Source organism: Gekko japonicus, unplaced genomic scaffold (genome assembly GCF_001447785.1).
Source record: "Gekko japonicus isolate JY-2015 unplaced genomic scaffold, Gekko_japonicus_V1.1 scaffold2788, whole genome shotgun sequence".
Classification (NCBI taxonomy): domain Eukaryota; kingdom Metazoa; phylum Chordata; class Lepidosauria; order Squamata; family Gekkonidae; genus Gekko; species Gekko japonicus.
Window position 1 is genome coordinate 62,683 of NW_015170358.1, and position 11,466 is coordinate 74,148.

The 11,466-nt window shown below is 44.0% G+C and overlaps 1 protein-coding gene across 1 annotated transcript in view; it reads left to right on the forward strand.

Moving 5' to 3' along the window:
• The window catches only part of MICAL2 (microtubule associated monooxygenase, calponin and LIM domain containing 2), a 162,069-nt gene that overhangs the window by 34,125 nt on the left and 116,478 nt on the right, over nucleotides 1-11,466 (forward strand). Inside the window, exon 2 of the mRNA XM_015418213.1 lies at nucleotides 7,598-7,955. Coding sequence (XP_015273699.1) covers nucleotides 7,656-7,955 — 300 coding nt within the window. The 5' untranslated portion in view covers nucleotides 7,598-7,655. The remainder of the gene's footprint in view (nucleotides 1-7,597; nucleotides 7,956-11,466) is intronic.

Genomic DNA, 11,466 nt, shown 5'->3' on the forward strand with positions numbered 1-11,466 from the left:
GAGGGGGGAGAGAGAGAGAGAGACAGAGAGAGAACACACACACACACACACACACACACAGAGAGAGAGAGAGAGAGAGAGAGAGAGAGAGAGAGAGAGAGAGGGAGTCCCATGGCACCTGGAGAGATCTCCCTTTCCAGTTCTAACAGATGTGGGGGGGGGGAACTTAACAGCACAGCTTGCATTCTTTGTTAGTGGAAGGGAGCAAGAGTCCAGTAGCACCTTAATGACTAACAAAATTAGCAGCAGGGCAGGAGCTTTCATGAGTCATTGCTCACTTCTTCGCCTACAGCTAGAATGTGAGTCCATCTGTCCTTACATCTTGGAGAGTGAAGTGATTTCAGATGCCAAATGACAATAGCAGGCATTGGTAACGAGAGAAAAAACCTAGGTCTCAACTCAGTCCAGGAGGATGCATTGTCTTGAGCTCCATTATCAGTTGCAGTTCAGCAGTCTGTCTTTCTAATCTCCCTTTGAAATTCCTTTGTAAGAAAACTGCTACTCTTGGGTCAGCAACTAAATGTCCTGGAAGGTTAAAATGTTCCCCCACTGGTTTTTGAATTTTGTGGTTCTTGACTGTTGAATGTTTTGAATGTTGTGATTTCTAATAGCAGTAGAAAGTATGGGTCCAGTAGCACCTTAAAGATTAACAAAATTTGTGGTAGGGTATGTGCTTTCATGAGTCACGGCTCACTTTCAGACTTATGTCCATTCATTCTTTGCATCCTCCTGGACTGCATCCTCCTGTATCGAATTGAGACCTAGGTTTCCTGTCTCATTACCAATCCTGATATCTCCATGTCTACTTCCCCTCTGCATATCACAGCTAATCCAATCATGCCTGCTATTGCCATTTGGCATCTGAAATCATCCTTTGTTTCTCCAGTACCACGTGTTACATTTTATGGCATGCGTGGCCCGGCCCGACAAACTGACATTTATGTCAGAACTGGCCCTCATAACAAATGAGTTCAACGCCTCTGCTATAATGTGTTCAATGGTAAAACATTAAAGAGCTAAGTGTTTTCAATGCTATAAAGTTTAGCTTACCATTGAAACATGCTGGTAGCCCTACCTGTTGTGACTGCATGGTTTAAAATAGTTATGCAGGGAGACACAGCTTCCTCTGGAGGGTGGCGGCTGGCAGCCCTAGACTGTGTCTTGGGAGTGGGCAATAGTTAAACAAAGGATATATGACAGTGGTGGCGAACCTATGGCACACGTGCCAGAGGTGGCACTCAGAGCCCTCTCTGTGGGCACGTGTGCCATTGCCCCAGCCAGGTCCAGACCATCATTAAAGTGTCGAATTCTCTGCCAAATAATTTTAAGTAAATGAAAGCATTTGGGATTGCTTTCCTTCCTTTGTTTGGATCATCTTAAGTTAATGTATGAGTTAAACTGCCGTGTTGGCACTTTGCGATAAATAAGTGGATTTTAGGTCGCAGTTTGGGCACTCAGTCTCTAAAAGGTTTGCCATCACTGATATATGATATATAAAAAAGCTTCTCTTTTGTACTTGAAAGGGAAATTACATTTGTCTGATTTCAGGAGCTGTTGAAGAAAGTTTTTGAACTGACCCAGAGATTTTTATGACTTATCTGTAACTGGAAAAAGGAAATTTCACATTGAAATGTACCTTCCTTGCTTTGCTCTTGTCATCTTCTCTTTTCAAGCATATTTTAAATGCTCATTTGGTCTGTTGGAAAACAAAACCTAAATCTTCACAGATTGATTTCAGCAGGGTTATTTAAATGTTCTAAAATAATGGTGTGACCTTGCATCTAAAATGTAGTTCTTTGGTGTTTTTTCTAGTGGGCAGTTTTAGACAGGTTTAACATGCCAAAGTAGCACATTAGTAGGTCTGTATTTAAAATGTTTCATTCCTTCAGCAAAACAAGTGATAATATTGTACATTTATATACATTGTAGGAACTTTTCTGAATTCCATCCCTAGCCACAAAAGCTATTTTGTAGAAGCTTGCTTAAAGAAAAGGTATAAGTAGGAAAAGCAGAATTTACTTTATATGGAAATATGAATATTACTTTCTAGGGTTTGTGGAAATAAGTTTGAAAATAATTTAAATAATGTATTTCAAAGTATAAATGGAGCTGCGGTGGCTCAAGTGGTTAAGACACTGAACTGCAGGCTGTGGAAGGTTGGTAGTTCAGCAGTTCGAGACCCGGGTTGCCACATGACGGAGTGAGCTCCCGTCTCTAGTTCCAGCTCCTGCCAACCTAGCAGTTCGAAAGCAAGAAATTGCAAGTAGATAAATAGGTAGCACTTTGGTGGGAAGGTAACAGCGTTTAGTCATGGTGTTCAGTCATGCCGGCCACATGACCACCGAAATGTCTTCGGACAGCGCTGGCTCTTCGGCTTTGAAACGGAGATGAGCACCGCAACCCTAGAGTCGGACTCGACTGGCTTTCGAGCAAGGGAACCTTTACCTTTACTTTTTATTTCAAAGTATGGGATATGAGAGGTTTTCAGTAGTGATAAAGCAAGGAAATAGACATTCCTTTTTTGTGGGTTTGGAGAGTGAGTTGTGTGCTTGCTTCTCTCACAAGACATGCAAGTGCCATCTTGCTTCTCCTGCAGCCCTTTGATCCAAACACATGATTATGTTTCCTTACTGAAAAGTCACACTATATGGCAATAGACAGGATATACAAGAAGAAAGACAAACAAACTGTAGGAACTTATTTACGAAAGAAAACAGAAAACTGAGAATCAAATTGGTATGTCAGTTTCATTTGCACTTCTGTAGACCTGAATGCTTGCTTTAGGTGGAATCTGCATTTGTCTTTCCCACCAGTGTCCCAGCCTTTTGACTCCGTCTTCAAAAAAGCTGTCTACATTTGGTGTCGTTTTCACACCTCAACAGTGCTTGGCATACTTTTGCACGTCCACATATGTTTAGCGTCCTTTTGGGGCGGCTCCACTGTCATTGCGCCTCCCCACTGCTTTAAAAGAATCGTCTCCAAACAACATTCAAACAAGTATAGAGAAAGACGGCGTCACAGCAGCACGAAAATGATTTAAAAATGCAAATGCAGATTCGGCCTTAGTTTCCTGTTGAAGGACTGCGATAGTTTCATCCTAAGCAGTACATTTCTGAAATATATTGCCTATGGTTGACTGCCTCTCTGCCACTTCCTGTATTGAAAGTTAGTACATGGAGTTTAAAACCACCCGTGTTGATTTTGAATACTTCTAAGGCACGTGTGTGTGAATTCCCTTGGGAAAGGATCCTAATTCCATTGTCGAGTATGTGCTGCCTAGGCTTCAGGTGGCAGATCCAACCTTTGACATCTCCAGTTAAGATGAGTCTTGGGTAACAAAGCTATGGAAGACCTGTAACGGGCAGCCCTAACAGTAATGAGAACCAGTGTGGTATAATGGTTGAATCTGGACAGGAAGACCTGGGTCCAGATCCCTACTCTGCCACGGAAGCTTGCTGAGTTGACCCCTTGCCAGTGACACACACTCAGGCCAATCTACCTTGCAGGGGTGTTGTGAGAACTGTGTAAGCTGCTGTGGTTCCCCACTTGGGAGAATGATGTAAATAAATGAGAAAAAAATCTGCTCTAAATCACCCACTGCCTCCTTAATTTTCTAGCTAACATTGTCAGGCTCTTCAAATCAGAAGTGAGCAGGGGTCATTTAGTAGAAAAAGAGCTAGGGGGACTCATTAGCATAACTCATTAGCATATACCACACCCCCTGACATCACCGGAAGTGTGTCCTCCCCACAGCCGGTGCCGACCTCCAGCGGGCACCAGCAGGGAGCTCCAGGCCCCGCCCTCCCGCACCTCACCCGGGGGGATGGCGTCCCCCCGCGTCCCCCCCCAAATGAACCCTGGAAGTGAGCAATGTTGGACCTACCATGCTATCATAATGAGTGGTCAAATATAGTTCAGGTTAAGACATTCAGCAGCAGCAGCAGCAGCAGCAGCAAAAAAAAAATCCATTTCATTTTTAACCCCCCCCCCTCCTACACACACATACAGAGTTTGCCCCTGGCTTAGGCTCTACCCATGTTTGTGTACATACTTTAAAGTTCCCAGAGTTACTGTCAGACTCGGACCTGCATTGATGATATTATTCAGCTATGTACTCGCTTTTGTAACTCTGCCCACTTTGCACATCTGGCTTTGCTCGCTGCCCTTATCGGTCCTCCCTGACATTCCTGTGGGAAGGGGAGAGTGTGAGAATGGGTGTATGAAGGCGTGTGGAGGGGCAACTCCTAATTCTTCCGAAGCAGCCCCCAGACCATTCCCAGGTCCAACCGGAGTCGTGTCCTTGGGAGAGATAAGACTTTAGACAAAGCTAGTTAGGTCTTATACTCTTTCATGACCTATGGGTAACGTTTGTGGGTCCGTGTGATGTATGCTTGGTAGGTGGGCCCCATTCCCCAATTATCAACCCCTTGCTTTTGCTTGTTAGTCTTGGCAAAGACGTTGACCTTAACAGAAGTCCAAATCTTACCAATAAACCTTGCTTAAGGAAGATTGCATGAAGAGTGGTTTCTCTGGGGTCTGACAGTTACTTCAGTAAAGTGTTCTGCAGAAATGTACATGCCCCAGGAGAGGCTTAAAAATCTTATTTTAAATCGGTGGTGCTTGAGACAAACTTAATAATAATATCCTTGAAGTGCCAGAAAAGGCCTTGCTGTGTTGGCTGTCAGTCTGATCCATAGTAGCATAAGTGGTTGACCTTTGATACACTGAGGAAAATACACAAGCTGTGAGCAATTGCCTGTCTGGTATGACTCAAACTGTACTTTGCCCTTATTTGAGCAATATTCTAAGTTAGTGAGTTTAAGTGCTAAGCTTTCATACAGTATTCATTGGATTGGAGGAAAAAAAAGGAGCAGTAAACATATTTGTAATCAGGGGTCATTTTGTAGAAAAAGAGGTGCAGGAACTCATTAGCATAACTAATTAGCATAACTTATTTGCATGTGCCACACCCCCTGACATCACCAGACGTGTGTCAGAAGGCAACACCCACCGCTCAGGCTCCGCTGGACTGTTTTGGATTGCTAGCTATCGGGGGGGGGGGGACATGCAGATCTGTCCTCGCAGAGGAGGGAGAGCTTGTACCTGAATAAAACTTGGTCTTAAAGGTGCCACTGGACTGTTTTGGACCGGGGCCCTGGGGGGGGGGCTCTGCAGTTTACCTGGCTGCTTCTTGCTCTGACTGAGGGCTGCTGGGAGCAGGGAGTGGGGCTTGTTGCATGTGCCCGCCCCCTGGGCTCTTTACTGCCGGAGCTCCGCTCCTGTGCGCTCCTGCAGGAAATGACCCCTGTTTGTAATTACTGTTTAATGAAAAGTGATATAAAGTTTGTGTTCATGTGATGTTCCTTGATGACATCTTTCTTGCTGGCAGCAACTTAGATTCTTTGCGAATCAGATGATCTTATGATTTTCTGGGACATCAGTGGTAGGGGAGAGACAATTGTCAGGAAGAGAAAAGTTACTCTCTTGGTGTACTGCTTTTTGATCTTTGGTCTGAAGCTTCTTAGGTTGCTTTATACTTTAAAAATGGAATCACTGGGAGAAATACTGGCACAACGTCGCATCAGAGGTAATTTAAACCCTAGTTAGTGTCTGATGCATGGATCTAATGCTGGCATGGCCATTTTCAAGTTTTGAAAAGCACTGGACAGTGTGGCCAGGACCCCTTCCCCACTCTCCACCCATGCCACCTTACCCAGATGCTGGGAGCACTGCCACCATGCACTAGCAGTAGAAGAAGAAGAACAAGATAAGAGATTGGATTTATACCCTGACCTTCACTCAGAGTCTTAGAACGGTTTAGAATCTCCTTCCCGTCCTCTCCCCACAACAGGTACCCTGTGAAGTAGGTGGGGCTGAGAGAACTGCTCCTGAGAGGAGGACAACAACAACAACAACAACAACAATAATAATAATAATGATAATAATAATAATAATAATCTTTCCATTTATTAATCACTCAATCCTGCTGGTGCTGGCTCTGAGCGATTTACAGTTACACATTCACAAGGGACTAACAATGATGCATAGGGGTAAGGGAGGACAACACATATAAATCTTTTAAATTGCCCACGTTCGCAGCCGACGGGGATTTTGTTTCAGCTGTAGATTAGACATGTTCCAGACGGCATATTTCCTCGGCTTGGCTTGATGACGTCCGCTTTCTCCAGGACTCCAGGACTGCTTCGTCACAACGCCACACTGCCACCGCCTGGCCAGAACGGCCCATTACAGGCTTCTTGATGCCGAAGAGATCTTTCTAGGCTTCCGATCTTACGAGCTGGACATTCCGTTCGCCAGCTAACACTTCCCCCACCGGGGGGTTTCGTGTGCCCATCCTCTCTAAGGAGTGGTACCCATTTTATCTACTCGCCGAAGCTTTTGAACCGCTGGGTGGACGGCGAGCTGGGGACAAGGCTGGTAGCTCACACCAGCACGGGGGAAATCAAACCTGGTTCTCCAGATTAGGGTCTGCCACTCTGCTACACCAAACTGGAGTTGCTGGGCAGCGTGTGTAGCCAGGAACATGCGTGGTGGGATGGCTTGTGGGGTAAGGGTGCATGGGTGTGTGGCATTGGGTCTTGCCTGGAGCCTGGGCCTCAGCAGCTGCCATACCTTGGGGAATACCGATACTGGCTCAAATGCTGGGAAGCTCAGCATGTATTTCGTGGAAGCCACTTGGGTGGCTGAAATAATCTTGACAATCCCAAATTTGATGAATTAAAGCTGGCACGCTGACAACCTTTGTGAGGAGGAAAAGATGGGGAACTGTGATGCCAGAGGAAGCAGATTTTAAAAAAATTGCACCAAAATTTTTTAAACATATTTATTCCTCCCTTTTGTGATCAAGTGGAGATGTATAAGGCGACTGATAGTGTTATAATATCAATAATTTGGCTCCTCTACATATTAAAATCCACATCTAAGTAAGAAGAGTACGACAGTATTATGACTAGAAAAGGCTTATACCCCCCACCCCACCACAGTAGTCTGGCAAGATTAGTTGTATCATGGAGAACCAAAATTTTATCTGGAAATCCTGTTTCATAGAATACTATACCATCTTCGATGTACCGTCCACCTACCAGATTCCATGGAGGTGGTTTAGTTTGAGTGTGTTGGGGCGCCTCCACTACTAAGTTCATGGGTCGCAAATATGAGCCGCTGAGTATCTTGTATAATGTATAGATTGTATAGATTTGAAGCACCAGTTTTATTATATATGTAAAATTGTTTTATTGTTTTACCGTTTTAAACACTGTTGTCAGCCGCCCTGAGCCACTGGGTAGGGCGGGATAGAAATCGCAAAAATAAATAAATAAATAAATAGACTATTTGGCAAATTGATACTCCAGCCTTACCTTGTGTAACTTCAGTTTATTCAGTGGGTCTTGTGTGAGGTATACCTGAGGGCTTCAAGTGCGTTGCATCCTGCATTCATATGGCTGCACCTCAAGTTCTGGAGGTCAGTCCTGCTATACGGTTTGCATCCAACTGGCTTCTTAATGTGTAGTCTGTGAGCTTTTGAATTTTATTTTCCTGATGTGGCACTAACTTGACTTACCTGTTTTTTGTCTAGATGCAACATGCTTGGAAGAACTTGATAGCATCTTTTAAATGCACCGCCATCGCAGAGCATGACATTAGAATATTCCACTCTCTATTCTTGGAAGATGGGGGAAAAGGATGATGACAAACGTAGTCAAGCCGGCCAATTATTTGAAAACTTTGTGCAAGCCTCAACCTGCAAGGGTACCATACAGGCCTTTAATATCCTCACTCGTCAACTTGAGCTAGATCCTTTGGACAACAGGAACTTTTATACAAAACTCAAATCAAAGGTGACCAGTTGGAAAGCCAAAGCTTTATGGAACAAACTAGATAAAAGAGCAAATCATAAAGAATATAAGCGTGGGAAATCTTGTATGGGCACTAAGGTAAGGTTGAAAGGATTACGATGTATTACTTCAACATTTAGATTCTTGCTTCTTTCCTTTCCTAAAATAGCAACCTGTATGAGTTGCCTACTTGTATGACTGACAACTGCAATTGGTGATCAGGAAGTACATGCAGCATTCCGTAAACATATCTGCTTGAACAAAACCATAAACATACAATATTAAACGAACAACATACATTTTAAACATTCCAATAACAGATCGGCTGTCTAGCATTCAGATTTTTGGGAGGGGGGGAGGGTACTGGGCACGTTGCTGGCCTCAACCAAAAGCCTGGCGGAACATCTCCACCTTACATGTCCTGTGGAACTTTAATACTGTGTTTTCCCGAAAATAAGACAGTGTCTTATATTAATTTTTGCTCCCAAAGATGCACTAGGTCTTATTTTCAGGGGATTTCTTATTAAGAAGAATACGGTACACTCCGTCAGGGCAGAGCGAGCCGCAGGCGGCAGCTTGTCCTGGCGGCGCAGGCTCTCTGATTAAAAGAGACCTCGCACTTCCTGTCTGCTCCGGGGGGGGGGCCTTATTATCGGGGAGGTCTTATTTTCGGGGAATGCCTTATATTTCAGCGAGAGGCAAAACTGTAAGTAGGTCTTATTTTCGGGGGATGTCTTATTTTCGGGGGATGTCTTACTTTCGGGGAAACACGGTAGATCAGACAGGGCACGGATGTCATTCCTCAGAGAGTTCCACCAGGCTGGTCGAGGCCAGCCAGATATCTTTGGGGCTGGGAACCACCAGGAGATCCTTATCTACTGATCTCAGTGCCCTTCGAGGAACATATCAAGAGAGGCGGTCCCGAAGGTACGTAGGTCCCTGATCGTTTAGGGCTTTAAAGGTGAGCACCAAAACCTTGAATCTGATCCGGTGCTCCACTGGCAACCAGTGCAGCTCATGCAGCACTGGGTAGCTATGTGCCCTCCGTGGGGTCCCTGTGAGGACCCGAGCAGCTGCGTTTTGTACCAGTTGGAGCTTCTGGGTCAGTCCAGAAGGTAGCCCTACGTAAAGCGAGTTACAGTAGTCCATCCTGGAGGTGACCACTGCATGGATTACTGTGGCAAGGTCTGGGCGAGACAGATAGGGGGCCAGCTGCCTGACTTGGTGCAGTTGTAAAAATGCCTGCCGGACAACACTGGTGATCTGGGCCTCCCTAGATAAAGTGGGGACCAGGAGCTCCCCCAAGCTCTTGACAGTAGGTGCCGGTGTCAGAGGGCTGGGAGTTGTCTCTCCACTCCTGAATTGCCCCCCCCCCCCAGCCACAGAACCTCCATCTTAGCTGGATTCCGCTTCAGCCATGTTGTGGGCAGAACCACAAAATGACTGCCAAAGGAGGTTATGCATGATTCTTCAACATTTCAATATTTAAGGGAGAGGCTCTGTTTAAAAATATTTTCTGGCATCCACACAGCATGCCCTCAATCATGCGGTGAAGATCCTTGTGCTGTGGTGGCAGCTGCTGCCAAAGCATTTTTTAAAAAAATCTGCATGGCCAGTTGGAAACTCTGGTATACAAGAACCCCACCTGGTCCTGCCCACTTTCTATAAACACTTGAGCACCAGGATAGGCACATGGTGCCTATGGTGGCCACATTGGAGACTCCTGCTGTAATCTGTAAACTCTTGCCCTTTGACTCATGCCTTGATTATAAATGCTTGCAGTGTAGGGGGGGGACCCTCTAAGTTTAGATGTCTCAAGATGGCAGCCATTCTCACTTAATTTCCTTTCCTGTTGAAAGAACCCCTGGTTTTTTAGTTGTTTGTGGTGTATTCTTCCTCTGTCCTTTGTATTAGACTATCAGAAATCCATTTAGCACTTTCTCATACTTATTCCTCAGACAATAATCCACATTTTGTAATAATGAACATTGCATGATTTGTCTTTCATCATCAGAAAGTTACATTTGCTTTTGTATTTTTGTATGTTTTAAAGTATTTTAATGTTTCTTTGTTGGAGAAAGCTGTTACCATATGAGATCTTTTATAATGTTAAATTTCATGCGTTAAAATAGGTGTGCCTGTGTGCCAATTGTTTCCTCACCTCTTTTTTCGTAAAGCTAATGAATATTTTGCTTAGCATCCTTAAACTGAATCAAAGGCAGGAAAGGAATGAGTGCGAAAAAAGTTTCTGATTTGTAAGAAGCCAGAGCAGCTGTGCAATTCCCATGGTCATACCGAACAGGAAATTGACAGGAAATGACCGATGCCTAAAAGGAAGGGACATGTCTTATCAAAAGGCTGGTAGGAGAAAAGAAGATACAATTTGTGATTACAGTATTACTGATGTTATTGGGACAGTTTGAAACATACAAGTTAAAACAGGGGATAGCTCTTAGGCTTTTAAAAAGTTCCCCCCCTCCTATTTTAAGCAACAGCCTTATATATCCCCCCCAAAAAAAGAAAGGTTCTTCATAATAATGATTAAAAATAATGTTTATAGACAGTTAATGGATATACTGCAAAATAAGTAAAGTCCACTTTTCTGATTTATTTGATTTATCAGGTCTTTTAAATATCTCATAAAGGACCAAAGTTCGTTTCGCTGCTGTTGGTATAAGCGACCTTTCTGTGAGAAACTACTTAATCTGGGTAATGCAAATAAAAACATTGACTCTGGACTGTAACCTTACTGTGGCTATCTCTGACACATTCCTTACTTATGATTCATTGTCTGCTGTAAAAATATAACTATGGCACAGAACAATCTCTACTTTGAGCTCATGTTGGTACTGGGAGCTAGAACATACCCAATTCTTATCTAATACTCTCTAGTAGTTCCACAGGGATATACCTATAACATATCGCCAGTGCAGTAAAGCTGCTGGGCTCCCATAAACAGAAGGAAGGAAACTTGGGGATGATTTTGAGCTCCTGAGTTCAGTTGTGAGCAAACCTGTGCTTTAGGGGGCAGTTGGCACAGCTTTAGAAAATATTAGAACCAATTATTGTGGGAAAGCCACATACAAATCCTTGAGCAGCCATGACGTTCAGTGGGTGATCTTACTCAGGTTGTTGTATTCATTTAACCTGTCTGGTGTCCTTCTATACTTTTCCTGCCTTTTATTGCCAAGTAAAATATTTAAACTATTATTTATCATATGACTGAGTTACACACAGGAAGCATATAATAGAAAATACATAACCGAGTTGATACAATGGGCATTCAGACCAACTGGGAAATTGCCCTAAATACTAATATCTAAATTTTCAATCCACTCAATCACATCTGGAGAGAGTTCAGAGAGGCTCTGTTACATCACCTTGGAAAGCACGACTCTCACATTCTTGTGACAGATGGAAAACAGTTTGGCAGGCCGCACCACAATCGCATTCGGGTCCTGGTTTTGAACTGCAGGCTGTGGAAGATCGGTATTTCAGCAGTTCGAGACCCAAGTGTGCCACATGACGGAGTGAGCTCCCGTCTCTAGTGCCAGCTCCTGCCAACCTAGCAGTTTGAAAGCAAGAAATTGCAAGTAGATAAATAGATACC